Source organism: Hypomesus nipponensis, chromosome 10 (genome assembly GCF_054491055.1).
Source record: "Hypomesus nipponensis isolate SF chromosome 10, ASM5449105v1, whole genome shotgun sequence".
In the NCBI taxonomy this organism is placed as follows: domain Eukaryota; kingdom Metazoa; phylum Chordata; class Actinopteri; order Osmeriformes; family Osmeridae; genus Hypomesus; species Hypomesus nipponensis.
The window spans coordinates 3,657,536-3,681,822 of NC_140370.1; the positions used below are offsets into that span (position 1 = coordinate 3,657,536).

Here is a 24,287-nt window from a genome sequence, read left to right on the forward strand (position 1 = left end):
ATGACAGCTTGCGTAGCTAACAGACCATGGACTCTTGGACACTAGCTTCCTAATTATAGGCCTATTAGACAAGATGCCCCCCCCCCTCCCTTGGGATTAGGACATCCCTCACTGTTGCTCCAAAAGCTTAGCCCAAGGCTTCTTATCTCCTCCCTGTGACTTTTCCCTATGGAGTTTCATCTTGACTTCTCAGATGGTTGAAGTTGGATCTTGACTGTTAGCATCTGTAAAGCCTTGAAAAAATGAATACATTAATTTGATGATGGAAAGTTCATTTGATTGAAAAAAGGACTACATAAGTAGCTTATCAGATATCCCCAATAGTATCCCACATTTCCAGATGTCCTCAGCATGGAAGAATCCGGCTTGTATGTTTCTCCTAAATCCAGACGCATAATTATGATAAATGATGTGCTCGCTATTCAGACATGTTATGTAAGTCTCCATTCAGCCTGGTTAGTATAGCCATGGGTGGGTAGGCACAGAGAGAGAGAGAGAGAGAGAGAGAGAGAGAGAGGGTGGGGGAGAGGGAGAGAGATAGAGAGAGAGAGAGAGAGAGAGAGAGAGAGAGAGAGAGAGAGAGAGAGAGAGAGAGAGAGAGAAGAGTAATTCTATCAAATAGCTGGGGTCGGATCAAGTGCTTATTTTACATGGATTCATTTAGCGGAGGCGCTTATATGGCCCCATTTACTATGAATGGAGGCGGACGGAGCTAGAACTCAGGTATATATACGACTCTGTTTTTCCAGCACAGTTTAGAGGTTTAAATAGCTTCCGCACTTTACATTGTGTTGGTGTAGCTGTGTCAGCATTTGGAAATGATGGCACCCCCCTTCCCCCAGCCCCAGCACACACACACACACAGTCCCCCAACGAGACTGCTGTTCTCTCTGCTGTTAGCATAATTCTGGTAGAGGGACTTGGTGGCGCGCTGAAAACTCCTGGGTGTAAGCAGTTAAGCATAAAGGCTCACCCCAGAAATATTTGATCTGAGTCATGGTGTATGTGGGGGACTGTCAGACTGATACTGTTTCAAGATGACTTGGTGAGAGAAACACACAAGGAAAAAGAGAGACCCCCCAAAAAGGAGAGAGATACAGAGACCTGTCAGGGTGTGAGGTGGGGTAGAACCCAAATGCAAGGGAGTAGGGACCCAGAAAGGCTACTCACAAGGACATGGGTAGTGGTAAGGACAAGACAAAGACTGGACACAAAACAGAAACCTAAATACACCGAACCAAACGACACACAGGTGGACACAATGAAGCTAACGAGACAGGTGAAGACAATGCCAGGGAAACACTAGGACAGGGCAAAACCAAAAACAACAGGGGGGCACGGCTGTCGCCGTGACAGAGAACCACACAGAGAGAGAGACAGAGAGATAGAGAGACCCACAGAGAGAGAGACACAGAGAGATAGAGAGACCCACACACAGAGAGAGAGACACACGCACGCAGAGAGAGAGACTGAGTGAGAGACACACACGCAGAAAGTGAGGGAGAGATGTCCTGCAGCATGTTCCAGAACAGCCACCTCGTTAGAGATGCAGTGTTCTGATGCTGTCGTCTGTGTGATCAAACAGCAACACTGACCAAAGTGAAGCTAATACCCCATCAAGCCCCAACCCTACCCACAGACACAACAACACAACAATCATGTGTGCTGTCAGTAAGTGTCAATGTTATCCATGTTGTGGCTGCCAATAGTACGTCTCCTGATAAGATAACTGGGTAACACTTGATATTAGATGTACAACCATAGCAATACCTATGGAAACTACATTGTACTATTTGAATTGCTTTGGAATGACATGGTATTAAGAGTTAGCAGGATACGTTATTACAAAAGTGTATGAAGGCATAGTATGGTGGCGAGGTGAGATGGACAGTCATGTGACCACAACAATATCAATATTAACAATCACATCCAGGACGGGACTGGCACTATTCTGTCTGTCTCTGCCATTTAACCTGGGCTTGTTTCTCCCCATCCGTGGACTGTGTTCGATAACACTCACACACACACACACACACACACTCTCTTTTTCTCTCACACACTTTTTCTCACCTCCTCTTCAAGCCCCTCTTCTCCCTCTTCCCATTCAGGACAGCACACGCACGCATGCACCCTCCCCCCCCGTCTCCTTCCTCCTTCTTTATTAAAGCTGTGTACGTTTTCCCCCAAAGCTGCCGTCTGCCCCCCTCTATCGCCTCGCCTGCAGGGCTGTTTTCTCAATGAACTCACCGACGGGAAAAAAACGACAGGAGCAGGAGCTATGAGGCAGCCTCTGTCGAGCCAGGACTTCGACGGCAGCCAAACGGCTTTGACATCTCTGTGAAGACTGACACATGCGAGAAGTGGGAGCACAGCTGTCCTCATCACTCTCCAGTTAGACCCAGTTGATCGCCATTTAAGTTTTCAGTTTCATGCAGTGTTTTCTTCTCTGCAGATCTATTAGATCAACTATTGTAATCAAACAACTCTTTTATGCACGTAGGTATGATAGCTTACTCTAAGTGCATTTGCCTGCGCGGGATAATATTTGTGTGGGCCGTGTGTGAGTCTGTCCACTTGAGTGAATTAGTTGTGTAGTCATGTGGAACTCTTGTGGAACTGATGGTGGGGAGACAAAGGAGCACTACTGCTCTCTGGTGAACAACTGATGTTACTGCAACAATGACAACAAATGACTGCTGCTGTCGAGATGTAATGTGTACATCAGGTAGGCCCTGTAGTGAATTATAACATTCACCACCACACTACAAGGGTTGGAAGGGTGAAAGGTGCAATCATTTATAGATTTAATGTTGTACAGGAGAGTGAGTCCAGATCACACAGGCATTTGACTGACTCCTGTCAGGATGTGTTCAAATGGAAGACTTGAGAGGAGAGCGGGGTATTGTTAGAAGTTAGAAGTCAAACTTACTGCATGCAGCTTTTTACCACTCGATAGTGTCTCAACAGTGGCGTTAAACGGAAAAGATTACCACTAGATGGCGTCGTGACAAAGTCTCACAACAGTCTGTTGTACAGTAGAAGCTGGCAGCTCAATATGGAATGCAGCACTTTCCATTGGAATGGGGAAAGCAAGGTGCTTCCAGGACCAGCTCTGTGTTTTGTCTCTTGTCATCCATCGGGTGATGTTGACGATGTATTGTTTTATTGGCAATGTTTTGTGTTTAGGGTTCCTGTGTCTTACACTGCCAGTGTCAGTTGGTTTGCGTTTGCCGCTGTGTGTGTCGTGGCGTCTTCACTAAACAAGAAGCCTCTGTCCTTCCTGGGGTGGATGTCGTTTCAGTAGATGATGTTCATTTCAGAGTGCAAAAAAAAATAAAAAGATTTATTGTCTTTAGCCAGATGAGACAAAAAAAGGAATCCAAAATGATAAATGCTTGAGTTTGCTTAAGTGTGTGGTCAACAAAACTATACTGTCATTACCGTCAACAAAGACTTCATCTTGGCTACACCAGCCTCCTACCTATCTGCTCCTATAAAAGAAGGAGCTACCAGTTGTTAATCAATTGAAACTCTACATAGGGTGTGAGACAAAATACACCCCTAGAACAAATGAACAAAAACAGTGTGCATAGTCGATATTCATAAACAAACTTCAGAATTAGAATCAGAAAGGGTTCTAATCGCCATGAAAGTTTGCACAGACAAGGAGTACATTTTGGCAGGAAGGTGCATACATTAAACATATAGGAATCTTAATAACTTACATATGTTGTCTAATACTAAAGGTACATAGTCCAGCAAATACTAATTACTAAATACTATATTTAAATTGTAATTGTAATTAATATAAAATATACAATAAAGTCTAAAGTAGCAATAATTTACAATATAAAAATACAAGTATAACAAAAAATACAAATAGTACAAAAGATACAAATTGTGTAATATAGTGCAAATTGCAATGTGTGCAGAGTCATTAAAGTCAGTGTGAACCCTTGGCCTTGTAGAAGAGGCCAGCAGTAGATGGGAGGTTTTTGTGGCGTGTGGTATTGGTCCTGATGGACCGCAGCCTTCTGCTGGAGGGGAGTGGCTGAAACAGGGAGTGTCCAGGGTGGGAGGAGTCAGCCACAACCTTCCTCACTCGCCTCAGGGTCCTCGAGGTGGGCAGGTCCTCAAGGGAAGGCAGATTGCAGCCAATCACCTTCTCAGCAGTGTGGATGACACGCTGCAGCCTGCTCTTGTCCTTGGCAGTGGCAGCAGCGTACCAGACGGTGATGGACGAGGTGAGGATGACTCAATGATGGCTGTGTAGAAGTGCACCATCATTGTCTTTGGCAGGTTGGTTTTCTTCAGCTGCCGTAGGAAGTACATCCTCTGTTGTGCTTTCTTGGTGAGGGAGCTGATGTTCAGTTCCCATACAAAGGTCTCTATATGAATACAATGAAAACATTGGAATATTCATAATATTCAAATGTATTGGATAAGTTTACAATTAAATAATAATAAAAGGAAGAACATTTTGGCCCATATTACCAATTGGCCCAATCAATCTGTGCATTGTTCTTGCCAAATAAATTTCATCGAGAGAAACAATTTTTAAAAAACCTACCAGCTGCAGTTTTACTTAACAGCCACAGGGGGGCGACACCATCCTCTTAGTCACATTTCCAACCAGCCCAACCCTCATGTTGTCTGGGGACACGAGTCTCATCTCAGGCTATCTGTGTGTAGTTCCAGCATCTGCTCTCCCCTGTTTCCAACTGTTATCGAAGGAACAGTGTGGAGTTCTGGATCTGTTCCTGAACATAGGAGTGTGTATCTGTCTCATGGCTTGTAACAGCCCTGCCCTGTTTCACCTCAGTGCCAACTCAATCCGACCTTCACCTCCCTGGTCCCACAGCATTGATTCATAACTACAGTGACTTAGTGTGTATATGAGATGACCAATTACCTCAAATGCTGTGCGTGTACGTGTGTGTGTGTGTGAACGTTTGTGTTTATGTGTTTGTCTGTGTGTGTGTGTGTGTGTGTGTGTGTGTGTGTGTGTGTGTGTGTGTATGTGATGACGATGCACAATCATTCATTTGCTGCCACACAGACACAACCGTTTTGGGGTTTTCAGAGGGTATGCGAGAACAGAAGCTAAATGGAAGAAAATTAGGTTCCTCCCCGATTAGAATTATGTAACTATTCAATACCGCCTACGGTAGACTGGCAGAGCTATCACGTTTTTATCATCTGAAATTTAATTTCCTTTCAAATTTATGCGAGGGGGAGAGTAGGAAACGAGAGAGGGAGCGAGTGAAAGCGAGAGAGAGCGTGAGTGAGAGAGAAAGGGAGGAGAGAGAGAGGGAGAGAGTTTGAGAGAGAAAGGGAGAGAGAGAGAGAGAGAGAATGAGAGAGAGAGAGAGAGAGAGAGAGAGAGAGAGAGAGAGAGAGAGAGAGAGAGAGAGAGAGAGAGAGAAATGCAGAAAGAACAAGAGAGAGAGAAAGGGACAGAGAGACAGGGGGAATTGGTAAATCAAGGTTTGTGTCAGAGGTCATTCCTCGTGTGCCCACTCTCCAAGTCTTGTAAAGTGCTAACTGTGAATACATGGGTGAAAAGGCAACAACATGTGTGTTGTGACCTTTGGTGTTTGCAGGTTTAATATGGATGACAGAAGCAGTACTGTCTTTGGGGAGAAACAAGGTTTTTGGGTAAATTGCATACAGAATGTAATACTGGGTTGAAGCTGTTCACCAAAATGCCTTTCAATAGATGTTAGAGGAGTAAGAAGCATAGTTTTTAAAGCAAATCTATAAACAAACTTGCTTTCTCAGGGGGAAAACTGTTTCCTCATGAATGAACCCAAGTAGCTGCTGTGCTTTGGCACTGGGCAGCTCTATCTGCGGGACATAGTTACATCACGTTGTCTCAGTGCCTCATGGAAGCCTGTGCCTCTGTAAACAGACACACATGGTCAGGCATGAACAGGGATGTGCTGGATGTAGAAAGGGCCTATTGTTTGTGCAATCTCCAGCTTGGTACTAGTGTTGTTTGTGTGCATTAGGAGATCCCTCCCTTAATACTTCCTACCTACAAACATGATCCTTCAGTCTTTATAGCCTGTTACACTGCAACCAGCAACCCCTATGCATTCACACACACAAATCATGTGGTTTAATAGTATGTCTCTGGTTGACCTCGACACACATGTATAGCCTGTGACCCTCCTTGAAGCTAACTGGACAGTAGAGGTGCAGAAGAGCGAACGCAAAGGGTTATAGAAGGCATGAGAGTCTTTCTGGCCAAAACACGATATGGAAAAGAAGGTGGAAAGTTGTAATCGAAAATGTGCCAGTGGCAATCACTGCAGTGTACCATGGGAGTTGGTAAAGCATGCGCCCTCTGTCGCTCATTTTGGAGAGCCCTTTGATGTCTGTGAAATAAGCCGGAGCTCACTGAGGGACCATCAGAGCTTAACTCACTGTCCTCTCTGTCTGAAACTTTTGGAAAATACCGTTGGGATATATCCTATCTTGCCCATATTAATGTCTGGTTAATTGCTCAATTAATGTCAGGGATTAGTTGTACAATGTCACCATCAACACTGGGACAATGTAATGGTACCATCAAATGTAATGTTTTGTAATATTGGATAGGTGTTTATGTATTTATTACACAGTGACGTTTTCCTTTGCCCCATACACATTCATCTGTAAAAATCATTACACACATTTCTTGTGTGAAAACTGTTGACAAAGATTCACTAAACCCTGCCTTGTTTGTAAAGTTGTTAAAGACAATCTATAGACAGACTTGCTTTGTGAGTCTACATAAATCTTTCTCCCATGTTTTGTCATGAACGCTTTTTATCTCTATATTAGTTTCTAAAAGGTTACCTATTCAAACTGATCTTGTTGTGCAGCGCTTCACCTAATAGTTTAGCGTACATAATTAGTTAATATAGCCCTAGTTATGAACCATTAGCTACAATGTATGCAGTTTTTGTAATTGGAAAATAGTAACTTCACAGGACACATTTTATTAAGAGCATTTATTGAGAGCATTTCCTTAAAGTTAACCCAGTGAGCACAATGATGCTTATACAGGGCATTTAAATACTATAATTTATGTTAACCTTACTATGGTGATGAGCATGGAACTGTATCATGTATTTATTTTTGTCCGCATAAATGGCCTGAGCCGTATTTTAACAAGGTTTGACTAGAGAGCCAATCATTATGCTCAAATGATGAGCGCACTAATCGCGGATTAGCTGTAGCGGCAGTCGGATGAGGATGGGACCCAGCACTGTTTTCCTACGACAGTTCAGTCTCTATGACAAACTGTAAGGTCGCAGTGCAGTTCATAGCAACAGTGGGATTGACATTTCCCCATGTCATTGCGCAGCTGTGTTTGTGTGTAGTGCGTCTGGAGAATCAAGTGCAAACGGAACTCTATTATTACCACCTGACATCGTTGAAAGGGGGTTCAGCGTGGAGTTAAAGCGACGGGATTGGTTGAAGTCTGTGGGTAAAGTGGATTTTTCTCGCGGGGGGCGCGTTTAAAAACCTTTCCTAGTTTTCTGCGCATTTAGACACAAATCCCTTTTCGTGTCTCAATGTTCAAGACGGCCAGTTACCCAGTGGCGGACTCCGCGCCCACCATCATGCATGGGAGTTGGTTGACCACAGCATACAGGGAGAATACGCCCGTGGCTGTGGAGAAACCTAAGAAGAAGGCGTTTAACCTGGTCAAAATGATGTCTCTCAACCACAAGAAGGAACAAAGCCACCCGCATCACCACAACAACAACATGCCTTTCATGATCCACTGTCACATCGGCAAAGAAATCAAGCACATTTGCAGCAATTGCAGCCGCGGGAACGATGCACAAGACGGTGAGTAGCCTTGGCTACCGTAAAGGTAGGCTACAGTAAGCGGACATGCCAATGGTTTGAGTGCAACCACGCCGTTTATTAATCGTTTCATTCGGCAGAGTAGGCTAGGTGAGAACACACACACAAACATAGGAAACGTGTAGTAGCCTATGGTCCCTATCGTGTTGCTAATACACAGTATGTGAAACTGAGAAAATTTGGATTCCACTACACTGGTAGACTCCATCGATCTTGGTCGCATGCTTCTAGCAGGTTATCACGGAGAGCAGCATTGCGATATTGTAAAGCCCATTGCATGCAACATTATTTGGCTCGTCGTTAATAGTTTACTAAACAGTTCCGTGTAGGCCTCAGACATTATCGTGTGGTTACTTGCATAATGTCCTACTTTCTTTGTGTTCATTTGTTTGTAAATGATTAACTCAACCATTCCATCATATCAAAGAACATAGAGAAATACGAGAACACTTAACGTCTCTCCTCCCTAAATGTCAGGTGTAACTAAATCTCAAAATGCAGCTTCACTTAATTTGTGTAGCAGTCTTAAGAGGTTGGTCACTCGAGTGGGAAATATGCACTCTTCCCGATTGACTGTCAGTAGGCCTACCTCCTACAGTGCATGGATATTTGGCAAGATTCAACATGGATGTGAGCATATGGAAAATGTCGATATGGATGTAAAACTGAATAAACTCCAGACCTGTCCCTCTTTGGAAAAAAACTGAGAAAGCCAACACCAACAAAGGCAACAGTTTTCTTTTGGGGTGGAAGACCATCAACTGTCTTATTTAACGGATTGCTAACCCCAAGCTTATCGTTCTGTTGCATTGCCCAGTTAATTATTTTGAGAACTCGGACATTATGGAAAGAAAATGTGTCCAAATCAATTGGCACATGTAATAATTTGTTTTCAGTTAACCTGGTGATGGCATCCAACACATTGAAGTTGCAGTTCTGCACACCAAATTCAAGGCCTGGATTTTCTTTTTGTCTGTTCTCTTTTGGAACACATTTGATTAAGTCAAACCATCACTGGATTCAATTAGCATTTGACTGTGCTGCTATTTATAGAGTCCTGGTGGCGGGCTTCCTAAGATGGTGGGCAGTGAAGCAGGCAGCAGAGCAGTACAGCAATGGTCTCTTTGAAACTGTTAAGTCTTATTTATTCTGCCGCATGGTCCAACCACCCAAACAGGATCCTGGTGCTGGTGTCATTCATGGAGATCTAACTCTGTATGAAGGCTGCAATGGTCTCTTGTCTGCACAGTGGAGAGAGGGCTGGAGCAGTGATGCCGGAGCAGTGGTGCTCTTTGGTGGTGACATGCCGTCTTTCTGCTCCACTGTTGACATCGAACATCTGCATCAGAGCTACACACACACAGCTCGTAGGCAGTGTTGGCTGGAACATGGATGAACCTCATCCATTTCCCACAGGTTCCTTTAAGATGTACTGACCTAACGTCACACCATTATGCTGGTTTTGTCTTTTGAGTTTTGTAGGCCAGTCCAATAAGCGGGGTACCAGCGCTTGCTGCGTATGTCAGACATACTTTCAGCTGGCCTCATAAAAGACGGGCTTCATCCATATTTAGGGGCAGACAGATGGAGGGGCAGGAGAGAAGCGCCTATGAAGATGTGGTGGAGTGTCCATGTAAGCCCGTGGGCTTGTTCATCTCCTCTGAAGTTCCTGAAGGCACTTTGTTTACGCTCATCTCCATCCTAATTGATTTGTCGGAGCTATCAGAGGAACCACTTGTCAGAGGGAGTGGCCCTGACTGTGTCAGGACATGAATATGGATGGACAGGGAGTTCTTCCAGCACTTGCTCAGACTCAATGTTCAAAGTGTATGACGCTGATTAGCGTTGTGCGCATTTTGTATGGAACTGATCGTTGTCTAAATTGTAATTAAAATCTGGATCAAACGGAAAGTCTGTAACGTTTCTTTATTTTGCGTGTTTATCTTCGCTGAGTTGTGTTTATCTTCGCTGAGTTGTTGCTGGCAAGCTTTACACAACCAATCAGGGTGATGTGGTGTCCTACTCCTCCCAAGGTTAAAGGGGTCATTGACTGATTTTCATGGGGTATTCCACACTGTTCTTTAAGGTTTCTGAATAGGGTATGTAACATTGGTTGGGCTGAAAATGGCCCGGGTGCTGTTCTATGCGGCCTAATCCAACCCTATGAAATAGCCCTGGAATAAAATGAGGTTTTTTCCCTTTTCATGGTATGCTCATGAATATATAGATGAGCTGCGCGCTGATTGTTTGTTTTACAACGAGCGAAGCTGCGGAGGAACGACGCAACATAGCCAAACATGCATCGTGAATTGTATATTTACATGACAACACAGGTTAATTATTTGAATGAAAGTCAGGAAAATGAAATAACGTTAGCCCTATTGCCAATAAACTAAATCATCATACATTTTACCTATGCTAGATACAGGATACGTTGGCATTGCTAATAACTGTTGGCGACAAAATCATACTTACAGCTTGCGGTTGTGATGAGCATGAGCAATGAACAGCACTTCCTTTTCAGCCACAGCGGTTTAGCAAGTCCTGCTTTAAATTGTCCAAGGTTTTCAAAACTGTCTTTGGTGAAATCGTTTGAGCAAATTAATAATTGTGTCGAACTTCACAGGGATGTTCTCATAGACGAACATCAGCCATGCCCGTCGGGTGTTTGGTTCCTCGGGAAGACTTTTCATAGTCTTCGATATGTGTAAAAGTGTTAACGTTCCCTGTACAGCCTGGAACACTGCATTTACGGCCGTAGTCCATTTTCAATATCCTTGAAAAACTTCCGAACTTTCTTCTTTGTAATCCCCGTGGAAGTATACAGAGCAGCGCTCAGCGAATTTGCATAGGAGAGATGTGTTAATGGACTTTGAGGTTCACTGTATGTCCATTTTACCGTAAAGGTAAACTCTGTTTTGCAGTCAATGACCCCTTTAATACCACCCGCGTTATGCCACCAGATGCCTAGGCTTGTTTACGTACTATAAACCCCAACCAGATATATGCCCAAGGAGGCGAGTTGGCTTCGGTTCTGAAACCAGAAACTTGGGGTCATTTCCGCCACAAGCGCTTTACTCGGCTTGCTGTGTTAGCGGAAGGCTGATTGCTGCATTGTGACCTTAACAGCCCCCTGGCTCTCTCTCTGTGCCTTTTGCAGCGGAGGAGGTGGAGAGACTGGCCGCCATGCGCTCCGAGTCCCTGGTCCCCGGAACGCACACCCCGCCCATCCGGACCCGGAGCAAGTTTGCCACCCTCGGCCGCCTGCTGAAGCCCTGGAAGTGGAGGAAGAAGAAGAGTGAGAAGTTCAAGCAGACGTCTGCAGGTGAGAACCATGACCACGTACGCACAAACACACAATTGCTGTCAAAAAGCATAAAAACCCCGTTGTCATAATCTGGTTTGGGTGGACATAGTAGACCATATAGCTATATTCTTTCTGTTGTTTACCACCAGAACACTACTTTGACACTGTCTCACTGCCCCTGCCCAGTATCTTGATACAGTAGGGAGAGAGCAGGAACGTTGAGCTGATAGCCGTTATTGTTATTCTCTGAGAGGCTGGAGGATAATTCATTTCCCCAGCCCCAATAGTGGTCCGAGGGGTAAAGGTGACAGACAGCCTGCCAGGTGTTGGACGTAGCGAAGCACGGATAGTGAGTGAGGGTTCGGGGTGTCACGGTTTTTACGGCATGAGTCTCATCCACATCCTTTGATCTGGCACTTTGCAGTGGTCAGGGTCAGTTGAAGGATACCCTCCTCTAGAATCCAGCTGCCTGTCTTGATTTAGCTAGTTCAGCTCAGCTGGACATGATAGATGCTCTGTGGCTGGCTGGGTCCATAGCAGGGCGCTATGTGTCCATATACTAGACCAGATACTGTTTTCTTGCCCTTTTGAAACCCTGATGTTGAGGCGCCTGGTGTTTTCTTTTGTTACCCTTGTGTGTCTGTTTACACAACATGGCTCAGGTGGAAAGGGGAGAGTGGAGTTGAAAACCTCTGATCTCATTAGAACTGAGCGCATGAGTGTTAGAACCCCACCGAATGCGGCACATCTGATTCTGGAGCAGGACAGACTGAGCGGTGCGATTAGAGGCTGCCGGCTCCTTCAGGGTCTCCACCAACCTAGGCAGACATCTTTTAGAAATCAGTGCCGGGCTTTGGCACCCCGCCTGGGTGTAAAAAGCCTCTTGTGATCCCAAATGAAAATTCATCCACTGTCTTATTTCAGGAATGCAAACTCCTCACCGTGTAGGTGAGACTCACCTTTTTGAAAAACATTTTTTTGGGGGTTGGCGTGGCCGTGGCTAACAGCATTTTGGCTCTGGAACCAATCGTTACTCCTAATGCCTAAACCTCACCGCCAATCAGAAGTAGAGTGGGGAGAGTTTGTTTTTTTCCAAGTCTGCAACGCTGAGCAGTCCGTCGACAACTGAACCAAACTGAAGTTAACCAAGGCCGAACATGACATTATTAAGTGCACAGATTCCACATTGATCAAGCCTCTTAATTTTGCTCTCAAAGTGCACCAGATTGATGCGTTTAACGTCAACATTTGCATGCCCCCGGACCCCCCTAGAGGGTCGGGGTTTCGCCGTATCCTTCTCACCTTTTTTTTTTTTTTTTTACCCCTGACCTATTTGCATGCCTGTTATTTCCCTTGACTAACCGATTCAATTTTACAGAGCTAATGTGTTTACTTGGGTTTATGCTTCGTTAGCATTCACGGCTCCTGGTTGGGGTTGAAAATCCACCCTGACGGCTCACTTAGCCCCCTGTCGTGGCGGCCGTCCCTGAGGACGAGGTGACATTTTAACCCCTCGCTGGGTGAGGGTTGACGTCTCTGCTGTGGAGTAGCCCCGATCTCTCTCTCCTGGCAGATCTAGCTCCTCTACTCGCTAATATATCTTGTCGTCCTGCGGGGCTAATGCAGAACCGTACATAGGGAGAGATGTCTCGGTCTTCAAGGAAGCCCTGTGGACACGCATCCTTGACCTCTTGTTGGGTCTCCATGCGATTTCTTAGCTCCTGCGTTCCTCAAAGCGACAGAATGGGGAATAGTGACCCGCTCCCCCACTGGTCAGGTCTCTAGGTAAGGTCTTTGGGTGACTGGAAGAGCTTTTGTAGCCTGTTTTACACAAGGTTCCGCTTTGTTCCTGCAATGCTGCTGAGCACGGTGTCCTGGGTTTGGTTATGTGCAGACCTTGGCCTGTCTCTTTTGTGGCCAATAAAATGCATAATGGCAGGACACTGCTCCATGAAAGCTAGTGGATTCTGCTGATCTCATCTGAGCTACAGTGCAGGCCTCTGTCCCTGACTCCGGTCAAAGTGAAGAATTGCAAAGGTTCGCACCATCAATTGGTCCAGACCACCTCTAGCTGTAGACGAAGTGTCAAGACCAGGAACCATTGTTCGAGGTTGCTGTGATGATGCTATGGGGACAAAAAGCTCTTTCTTTATTCCCTACCTTGGCTCCATCCCAGTTCAAACTTTGATTTGAGTTCAAACGTCGGTTGTGTGAAGCACAGTCGCAGTATTGCTGCACTTGCCTTTTATTTTTTTAATCATTTGAACAGGGCCCCGATTTTCCATCCTCCTTCCTGTATGCACAGGAACCAAGCTAGCTGCCGGCCATGCAGATGTTGCAGGTAATTGGAAGAGGAGAGAATGTGAGCACAAGAGGATTATGGGAGTGAGATAAGGGCCAGCTCTTGGGGGGCTTACACTGTAGCGTGGGACTGCATCCCTCCGACAGCTGGCTGGCCATCCATCCTACGCCTGTCAGCCTGTTTGTCTTTCTGTCCCAGAGTGGGCAGGAGAGGATAATGGTTAGAGGTTCACAGGCCAACCTGTCTCGGCTAGAACGTGGCTACAATATGGACACGTCTCTGAACATGTTGGATTCTTTATTTTATTTTGTTATAGTGCGTTTTGGATTTGCTGCAATGTCGCAGTCAATCAAGTGATTTTATGAAATCATGTTTTTTTTTTTTTTGCTCAGCCGAAGTGCAGAGTTGACCCTCTTTTGGAAAGCTGTACAGTGTCACCTCCACTGACTTCCAACTGAACTGTGTGATCCTCCACACCTTCTCATTGGTGAGACCGTCACGAAGGTTTGAAAGTAGTTTGGGGAGGGTGAAAGCAGAGTGAAGCACTTGGCTAATAGGCGCACTTTCCAGATAGCTAGCCTCAGGGTAGGTGGGGGTAGAGAACCTTCTATCTTATCTGGGTCACTTCACAGCGGAATAGATTTTTCTAAAACTAAGCGTAGCGTTTTTCAAGTCGGGGCAGCCTGTATTCAAAGATGCCAGTTTCATTTAATATGCTCTTAGCCGAGGTTCTCAGATGAATTTCTAATCCTGTCTTTCTGGAACTGATCATGACTGAGTGGCTGCACTATATTTGTGTTGGCTTTTTGCTCATGTCCGGAAAAATGCAATTGAATTGGTTGTCTATTTTGGAGAGTTGTGAATGTTTGTTACTTATGGATGCAGTGTGCCATTGGTGTGTGTAGACGACTAAATGCACTGTCCTCACTGTGTTGCATAATAAGCATCTCAACAGAGACGCGAGAACCTGGCTGACTTACAAGGTTGTCGACCACTGTAATACTGTTAGTCTGCTGCACTTGCCAGATGCAGGATTTGTACTTCAAACGTTGCTGCTACTTTTTGAAGTACAAATGGTGCATCTAGCAAGTGATGCAAGTATGACGGCTCAGTCACTACACACGCACGGACACGCATACTCTAAGCTAATTCCCTCTGCCGTGAACATCGGAACATCTTTCTGCGGTGTCGTACAACAGATCCTTTCCTGTAGACCTCCCGATGACATCACGGTTAAAGTCCGACAGCTAAATTGATCGAAATGAGACCGCTCGCGTGGCCCACCGTGACAGTGGGAGTCCATACCAGTTTCAATTTGTCTTCTGAAGTGCTCCCATTTTCAAATGAAATATGCATACTGTGGCAATTTCCTGTCCATTTTCTGGGCCAGCGTGTGAGTGTCCAACCTGGAGACAGGACCGACCGGCTGAACGGTAGCATTGCGTAACTGTATATCCCAAGGCTGCATGCCCCAAAGCCAGCAGAGTTATGTCATAAACCTTTCTGTAATTACTTTTTCATTTTGTTCAAATTGAAATGTAATCTCGGGACATCTTACTGCCCTGCCAGACGCATAAACAGCCTTTGCATAATTTCCCCTCAATCATCAGTTAAAGTGACAGAATTGTGAGAAGCTCTTCATGGTGGGTTGCACTTAGACGGTCTTGGGCTTTGTTGTCGAGACTAAATCTAATATGTAAAGACAGATTGATGCATTCGGTTTTTACTTTAGCCATCATCTGAAGAGACACCAATTGTGTGTGTGTGTGTGTGTGTGTGTAGCTTCCTGTACTTAAGGGCCCTTGTTCTAGAAATTTCTCTGAACAGTGTGATAAGTCACCTCTGCGCTTCACCAAATGGGGACATATTGATCGACCTCCTCCCCCTCCTGCATATTCACCTTCATCCCGGCACACCCACACCAATAATGCTTGGAAGCTTCCAGTAACTCTGGTTAAGTAAAACCAGTGTGGGAGGTTACTTTTCTGGCCTGTATTATTTTAAGATTTTCCCATTAGGTATGTGAGAGGGACTGGACTTCAATCCATTGGTCGGAAACGGTACTGTGAGAGATTTGACTCTACGATGTTGGACAAAAGGTCACTACCCAGCCTGACCCCACACACAACATACACATGCTGTCTCTATCTCTTTCTTTACCTCTACACTGAGACACTTCCCATGCACCACACTGGAACTCCTTCACTGGAAATTGAGTTTTTAACCCGTTTCCCAGTTGCCCCAGCAGAGGTGAGGTGAGGGCAGGGTGGCTAGTATTCTCACATCCCTTCCCCCAAAGCATGTCTCTAGTCAGAGGCTCAGCTCATGCCTGGCTGCCAGCCTGGCTCCCAGCCTATCTGAAGCAGGCGCCCGAAGGGGAAGAGAGCCTTTTGAAGTATGGATACTGAAACATCTGGAGGAACTCTGAATGGAGGGTTGGATAACTCGCTCCTCTGTGAAATTTGTAACGGTGGCTTTCGTTCGCTGGTGTCTCACTGTTTGTGACATTTGGACAATCCCTCCTGGCTGTTCCCTCTGGGGACAGACCTGTTGGGTGTTAATCTGCTGTGCGGGGAGGGATAGAAGGGTCAAGCTTTTCAAAAGTTTTTTTTCAACATTTTTCAATGGAGTTGTGTGTTTTTAGCTTTGGCCCGATCCCTCTCTTTTTGTCAAAGCAGGCAAGGGTGTACGCACACGCACGCTTACACACACACACACACACACGCTCACATCTTTCATCTCCCCCTAACAGGCACAAGAAGCCTGCAGGGACAGTCTTGTGCAGTGTGCCGAAGTGTTCTCTCCGATCCTCATTTCACATTCTTAATTGGTTCCATTGCAGGGTTAGGCTCTTCTAAATCACTAACATGACGTTCAGAACCGCTTTAGTCCAGCCCAGCCAGAGAAAACATTAAGTCCCTAAACTGCTGAAATCTAAAAATAGTCTGTCGCTTTAGGACAAGGCTACTCGTACATAATACATTATCATGGGAAATGTTGGTAGTCGACTCTTCTCGTCTAGCGCCTCTTCCCCAAGAGATCTTTCAGGCCCTAACCTTGATGGTAAGCAACAGCTGACTCCGTTTGACTAATTGCTTGTGTCACCTGGATGACGTGCCCTCGAGTCACGTTCGTCGACTGTGACGAGAGGCCGACTGATGTCATTCGCTGATGTGCTGTCACTGTCAGGACTGCTGATGGCGTCCATTGTGTCCTCTTCTTGCTGCTACTTGGTTTTTTTCCCGTCATGTTTCTGACGGCCACATTTCAGATTCCAATGTGACGTTGATGGAAATACTCGCCATGCATTCTTGTGCTTTGATTCAATTCTCTCTCTCTCCCCCACAGCTTTGGAGAGGAAGATGTCGGTGAGACAGAGCCGAGATGAACTGATCAAGAGAGGGGTGCTGAAAGAGATATTTGAAAAAGGTGAGCTGGAAATGCGATGGCGTCGACGAATATGTCCCCGTGCTGTAAGCGGTCATCACTATTCTCAACCTGTCATGGAGACGGAGAGTGGCTTAACTGCTGTGCGTCACCATGTAAAGGCTGGGTAGAGAGACGGAGCGAGACCCGCTGTACTTCACATGCCATCAAGTTGTGGACAAACCCATGCGAGCACACACCGAATGGAGTGGATGCAGTAAACGTGTCGTAGTTTGGCATCACCCCTGTAATCGTTGAATCTATCGAGACGAGATCAGAGGGGTTTAGGTGCAGTTCTACGGGCATATGTGAAGCCCTCTGTGACATTACACGTAGAGGAAAAAGTGCCACACAAATCAAATTCGATTGGACAAGACTGGTGTATTTCCATGTAGGTTACAGTTGTCATTTTAGAGGGATGGTGAGAGGAACAGTTCAGTCCCCAGGCAGTCAGGCTATCGGAGGCAAGTTGTTGGCTGCCGTCAGAACACTGGATACGGGTCAGTGGTCCTGGGAGTTGGAGCCGAGCTGGTGGCTGGTGATCGAAATGTCTTGCTCCCTCATGGTGGGCGACAGACAGGGCTTGAGAGCCTCCAGTTTCCCAGAGCGCACTGCCCTGCTCCGGTACCACCTCCCTACCAACTGGTACATCCACCAGCTCAGAACTGCATCCATAGCGTCATTTTATTTAGGAGTACTCCAGTTCAGTTTGCTTGGACGGTACATCTGTACTCTCCGAGGGCCTGTGACCTATAGTCGTCAGTAGTAGAACTAGTAGATAGTTCCTGTCACATGGTTGTTTACCACTGGTTAATGTTCCCATGTTGAAATGACTGACTATGTAGCAGAGCGATTCTGGACCAGTACTGAAAAAGTAGACAGAACCAAAACGAGGACGGGAGGAGGAGGGCGCCCTTCAAAATAAAGGTTTAGTCAGCGATTTGAAAGGCAACGCCTTGGTTAATCAGGCGGTAAGCTTGAATAGGCAACGTGTTGTCGGAGCACGGGAATAAACAAGATGACTTCTATCTTCTGAATGACCTTCTTAAGGCTTGTTACTCAGTCATCCAAAGCCCTTCCATGTCACATGCCCAATGTTAAATCACTGTCAGTTCGCTTTGACGTCTCCGAAGAAAAAAATGGATTAAGAACAAAAATCGCAATTGATTAATCCGATCAGGATGGAGAATGTGTTAATCTGCCATCTGATTGGCCACTGGTGCGTAATCGGATTGTGCCGGTTGACAGACACAAGTGCCTGCCTCAGCCTGCTCACGCCTGGAAGGTGCATTGAAACAGGCTGTCGGAAGACTGGGAGGTGGGCATACACCTGGTGTTGAGAGGGAGAACGTGGAGACAGTTGTCCACAGTCAATGTTACTGTCCCTAGCTATATACCACAGGATCAAGTAAGTAAGTAAGACTTTATTTATATAGCACATTTCATACAAGAATTGTAGCTCAAGGTGCTTGACATAAAATCAATAAAAACAATAAAAACAATAATACAAGTGATAAAAGTCCTAATTTAAAATAGCAACAATAATATAACTAATACAAGTATTAAACCCTTCTGAGATAAAATTACTTAAATGTTTCGGTAAAACGGTAGGTTTTAAGCTGTCTTTTAAAAATGTCTAGCGTGTATGAGGGTGTTCGTCTAAATCCTCCCAAAACAGCGTTCCGTGAAATTGCCCAAACTGTTAAACAAATTCATAGACTAATCTACTCGCCCTTCCACAGGCGTTTAGTTGGTTATTCCAACTAAACAAGCGATAGGCCTGTGTTGGTGGTTTGTTGCAAATTGGATGCGAATGCTTGCGGTTCGGTGGGAAGGCCCCAGGTAGATTAGTTCAAAGTTGCACTGCACCACATCTGGGTCAACATTGTGTTGCTGCTGCTCCTATCTCGAAGGAACAGAAAGCTAATCCCTTCATCTGACGGTGCGATGGCAGATTTCCTGTTGTCCCCAAATGAGACACCGGCCCTGTCTGTGACACCGGTCCGCCTCTGTTCCCGGAAGCCCCCCTCCTCTAAGGACTTCATGCTGCGACGACCGTCATGCTGAAACCGCTTTGACTCATCTGCCAAGCAACAAGAAAGTGCTCCAAAAGAAAACCTATCAAGACTCTGCAGTTGTTTGAACGTTTCTTTTGTGTCGAAATGAGTCATTCTCGTCTGCTGTTGTCTCTGACTAGGGGGTATTGCAAAAGGGAGGGGAGCTGTCACGGCAGGGGGAGGGGGGGGGGGGGAGACACCCAGCCGACTATTGATTTGTGGAGTAATGTGTGTTTTAGAGGGTGGAAGGCATGTTTTTGCTTAATTCACCCTTGCACACTGGGGGACAGGACTTGCGTTCAGTTGAATCCCTTGACGAGGGAATACAGTACCAAAAGACGTGATTCTCATCCACGTTTAGGCGGGAGAAGTAATGTAGACTGTAGGCCAATGGGAGTGATGCGTGCGAGCAGCAACAGACAGTCTTCAGACAGCTTCTTTGTTCCGGGATTTATTGTTTGGATCAAAAGCTACTGAGTTTGAAGAGCCAATGCTTATCCTTTCACTGAATCATCAGCCACTTCCTTTTTAAAATGCGTTAAGGACTGTAATGGCGGCCTTGCCTTGCTAGGTTTTCACGGCTTCCGAATGACACAGCCAATGCCATTTGCCGTTGTGTCCTTTACCCCCCCCCCCCCCCCCAAGCTAGGCCCAACTTTCATCCCTGTGTCTCTCCGTCCATCTCTCCAGCCACCGTGGAGTTCAGGTCCTCCATGGATGGCGGAATCTCCCCTCAGGACCCCACCATGAAGTCGTCCATGGTCCCGCCCACCAAAAAATCTGTCGCCTACCCCGGCGACATTCAGGACACCCCCGCCAAGCCACTGCTGTACCACAAGCAGCCCCCTGCCCTCCCCCCGAAGCCCTTCTCCAGGATGTCTAACCACGGCTCAGGTAAGGCCCCGGTACACTTCTTTGTTTAATACCCCTCCCCCCCCAAGTCATATTGATCCTAAAACAGGATCAAGTGATCTCTGCAAACCGCTTTCCCCTGGTTGTGGGAGATTGCAGTGTGTCAGGTTATGCCTGAAGGAGTGTGCAACGAAAAGGAAGTGACGGTTTGAGTAAAAGCATAAGGCCTTGGATGGATGGATTGTTTATTTCCTGCATGACATGAGGAGCTTCTCATATTTCTCTCTCCTTCATTTGGCTCAGTTATGTCCGCTAAATAATGCTAATATGCTGCACGTCGGTGTGTGTGTGTGTGTGTGTGTGTGTCAGAGCCTGCAGATGGCTGAGAGATTAGTCTCATTAAGTCCCTCAAGTCAGGTCAGCTGGACTCCCTGTCCATCACGGTCTGTCCATCACGGTCAGTCCATCAGTCAGCAGGACGTGGTGTTATCAGTGATCTAATCCTCACCACTCAATTCAAGTCTAGGACAAGTCTGAGAGGGGAGTCCTCCTGTGTGTCACTGTGTGTGTTTGTCTCACTCTTCTCGATGGAGAGGCCTGCACATTATGATACTTACTGAAATGGTGAAGGATGACAGTCTCTGTGTCTCTCTTCCACTCTCTTATATTTGATTCCCGTTTGCTGTTTAGTGTTACTTGTTCCTATTTGACTGTGATCGGTAGTTACGTGTTACGTGGGAAAAAGGTCCCACTGCATCAAAGCCTATTGTTTTTCTTGCAGTTTAGTAAACTCATTGTTATTAAAAATAAATAAAATATAATTTGGTTTTAGAAATGTAGGAAGCGCTAGAAGACTGAATCGCGAGTTGGGTTTTTTTGCCCCTAGAAAGTAGCATAGTGTGTAGGCCTATGTGACTTGAACAGACAAATCAGTGAGTGATTCAGCCTTCTCTCTCCCCTCCCCAGACTCCTGCCAGCCCATGAAGCTACCCTGCATGCCAGGGGGCAAGCTCTCCCCGCCTCTACCTCCCAAGAAAGTGATGATCTGCGTGCCTCCTGGGGGGCTGGACTCCTCCTGCTCCTCCTCCTCCAACCCTCCCAGCTTCCCCCAGAAGTGCCCCCCTCCTCAGGGCCTGCCGCCACACCACATCGCCCTGCTGCCCTCGCAGCTGTCTGCCCTCTCAGGTCTCCACCACCACGGGCACAGCCACCAGGGGGGCCACCAGGGGGGCCACCATGGCCACCCGCTCCAGCTGCAGTACGGCAGCATGCACGGCCCCAGCCGCATCATCGAGGAGCTCAACAAGACGCTGGCGCTCTCCATGCAGAGGTTTGAGAGGTGAGCCAGGGTGAGGCAGGGTCTCATCCTTAACAACCTATTGGAAACCGAGCACGGCCCCTAGCCGTTGGAATAGCAAAACGGGTTGCCAGGTTTGGTTAACCCCCTTTCCATGTGTCTGGATCACGCCGCCTGCCGTGCAACTGTTAGTCGGGGGTGGGGGGATGTTATTGAGGCCGTGCTGGCAAAGGAGGCCAAGGCTGGCAGCGCCATGCGGCCCTGCTTGTGGAGGTGTGACCCGTCTCGCCCGGGTCCTCCCCCGGCAGGCAGCCTGACCTCGTTTGACAGGCTGTGTGGAGTGGGCTCCCCCTCCAGGAACCGGCCTGGCACGCATTGCCCACAGCTGGCCTCCATCACACACTGGCCTCTGCCACATGGACTGGAGGTTATGCAATCAGGGCCGAGATGAAACTGGGCTGCCTCAATGACTGTCAAAATAGAATGTCATGCCTCGATGACTGTCAAAATAGAAACGCATCATGTATTATTGAGCCTGACGATCGAAGGCTGATGCAGTAGCAGAAAACATTTGAAAGCTGCATCTTGCTCAAATCTGGACTGAAATGGCAAGACCTGAGACTAACCCGAGCCCATATGAAGGATGGAAAGCTCATTGGTAAGGTAGCTTAGAATTCAAACACCACTTAGTTTGGGTAGCTTGTGTAATGATGAATCCAGCCTTCCAGCAGGTGTTCCACACACACACACTCACACACACACTCACTCCTTCCTGTTCCCTCTCAGGCTTCGCAGCAGTCTGAGTACGTTGCATGTTTCCGAGGGTGGACAGCGCGGCCCCCCCATCGTTCTTCCCAGCAGGGGCTTGTGGGTAGTCTCAGCTTGACGCCAGCGGGTTCCTCTGATAGGTTGATCCCTCTCCCACTTTAAAATGACTGCAGGATCCTGACCTAATTAACAGACTACTTTGCTTCCATTTAGAGCTCTCAGACATTAGAATACAAAAATGAATATCGAGCTATATCTTTGAACATGGCAATGCCTATAATTATGCAAAGATCTTCTTTAAAGGTGTTTGGTCTATCTCTCTCTCACTCGGCCTGGTCCCAACGCTTCCTATTTCTTTCTCCCTTGTCTCTGGATTGTCAGCAGATTAAAAGACAGTCTGCTTTCGGTCATATGCATCGATTCCGTGAGGTAATACTGCGCTTTGAAATTCTTTAAGGGTATATAACATGAAAACAAAAAGGGCTCAGAGTGCAAATTAGGACTACTTAACGCTGCACATCGTGTTTAATTCCAACGCTTCAAACATATGCCTTCTATTTCAGTGGTGACATTTTAAGAAGGTAAACAAGCTAGTGGCTGACTCATTTCAGCTCTCTCCCCCAACTGTGCAGTGAATTAATTTTTTTTCCCCACAGTGACCCACAAAACCTTACTATTGCTACAGTAACACCAGGGCTTTTGTTATTTCATTTTATTTACAGTAATATCTTGTGTAAAAATGTCCAAAGGACAGACTTGGGCTGAATGACTGCCAACTTGGATTCAACCAGCGCCCCTTGCCCTCTGCCTCCTAGCTCAGTGTTGCATGCTGGTCAGTGTAGTCTGCTGGACAGCAGACAGGCCCCCTCTGTGATCATCGACTGCGACGACGACAAGGAGAACATGCCAAACGAGTCCGACTACGAGGACCTGCCCAGCATGTACAAGGACGAGGATGATGAGGACGAGGAGGACGACGACGAGGAGGACGACGACTCTCTGTTTACAAGTAAGAGGTCGTCTGGGGCACGCGCACATGCGCACAGTAGAGTGCATGTCTTTTCAAGGTGACATTTGTCGCCATCTATGCCCAAATCCAACATCTGCCACATGCTCAAACTGTGTGTGTGCGCGTGTGCGTCCTCATGCCTAAAGGTACCCTAGCTCTGAAGGTCTTGAGGAAGGACTCTTTGGCCATCAAGTTGAGCAACCGTCCGTCCAAAAGGGAGCTGGAGGAGAAGAACATCCTGCCCATGCAGACAGACGAGGAGAAACTCCAGTCCAGGCAGCAAATCGGCACCAAACTGACAAGGTGAGACACACACACACACACACACACATATGGGGTGATATTCAGTGTGAATCTCCACTGTGTATATGGAGAAATGGATCCGAGAAAATGGATGATTAGATGGGATCCAACTGACTTCTTTCCCCACTTGTCAGCGCTCAAACGTTTTATCACCGGACTGTGAAAATCAACGGTGAAAATTGTTCAGAACGCCAGTATGAGGCGTTGACCCACTTTGTTGAAGACAGTCTGATATTCTGCCAAGCATAACTCAAGAGCTTCTCTGTCCATCTAGCTCTTAAAAGCAAAAGTAAACTCGACCGGTGAAAACGGAGGGGGGAGGGAGGTGGGAGGAACACGCACTCATCATTTTGATTGTTTTAAATGTCTGCAAAAGATTAGCCCTCCATCTCAGAGAGAAAGAAAGCTGAGCTGACCTCATTTCAGCTCCACATCATCTCTCTCTCTCTCTCCTTCCCACTGCCTGCTGTCCTCCCTCGCTCACTGAATCACCACGGCGATATGTGCCAATCCATTATCACCCCACTCCTCCACACAGCACCAACAACACACTAGGCCGACCATACTGACGGATCACACACACACACACACACAGCTGCAATAGCAGCGCCACGCAAAACCAAATGGGTTGCACTGGCCTTTAATGACCCGGTGGCAAATCTGCCTCTGTGCTCGGGCTGAAGGGTTGGGGGTGAGGATGAGGTTGCAGGGGGGGCTACGGGTAAGAGGCGAAGGCAAGGAGGGCGATCCAATGGAGCATCACCTCCGGGGGGGGTGGGGAGAGAGAATTCCACCCACCGGTGGAATCCTCCTCTCACACCCGCCACTGGGAGCATGGGCCTCCCATACAGCGAGGACTTCCAATCAGAGATGATGTGGACAAACCTGCTGGAGGACTCTGGAATCTTCTCTCTCCACCCCAGAGGGGGGAGAAGAGGATGAAGAGACGGTAGATGCTCCACACCTGTTCCAACATATTTGGCAGCATAGAGGACATGTTTAATTTAGTTGTATAATACCATTATGGTTGCGGCCTTGGCACTTGAAAAGGCTCTGACTGGCAGGCAGGTCGTACATAAGGAGAATGGCTGTGATGATGATGA

The 24,287-nt window shown here is 46.8% G+C and overlaps 1 protein-coding gene across 4 annotated transcripts in view; it reads left to right on the forward strand.

Moving 5' to 3' along the window:
* The window catches only part of LOC146270855 (phosphatase and actin regulator 1-like), a 39,637-nt gene that overhangs the window by 6,266 nt on the left and 9,084 nt on the right, over positions 1-24,287 (forward strand). For 2 of the 4 annotated variants that reach the window (XM_084707167.1, XM_084707168.1), the window contains exons 1-7: positions 7,278-7,845; positions 11,024-11,188; positions 16,821-16,901; positions 19,646-19,849; positions 20,774-21,146; positions 22,688-22,881; positions 23,028-23,184. In XM_084707167.1, coding sequence (XP_084563293.1) covers positions 7,566-7,845; positions 11,024-11,188; positions 16,821-16,901; positions 19,646-19,849; positions 20,774-21,146; positions 22,688-22,881; positions 23,028-23,184 — 1,454 coding nt within the window. In that variant the 5' untranslated portion in view covers positions 7,278-7,565. Of the gene's footprint in view, positions 1-7,277; positions 7,846-11,023; positions 11,189-16,820; positions 16,902-19,645; positions 19,850-20,773; positions 21,147-22,687; positions 22,882-23,027; positions 23,185-24,287 lie in introns of those variants that run through there. The other 2 variants (XM_084707169.1, XM_084707170.1) reach the window with 1 other exon arrangement.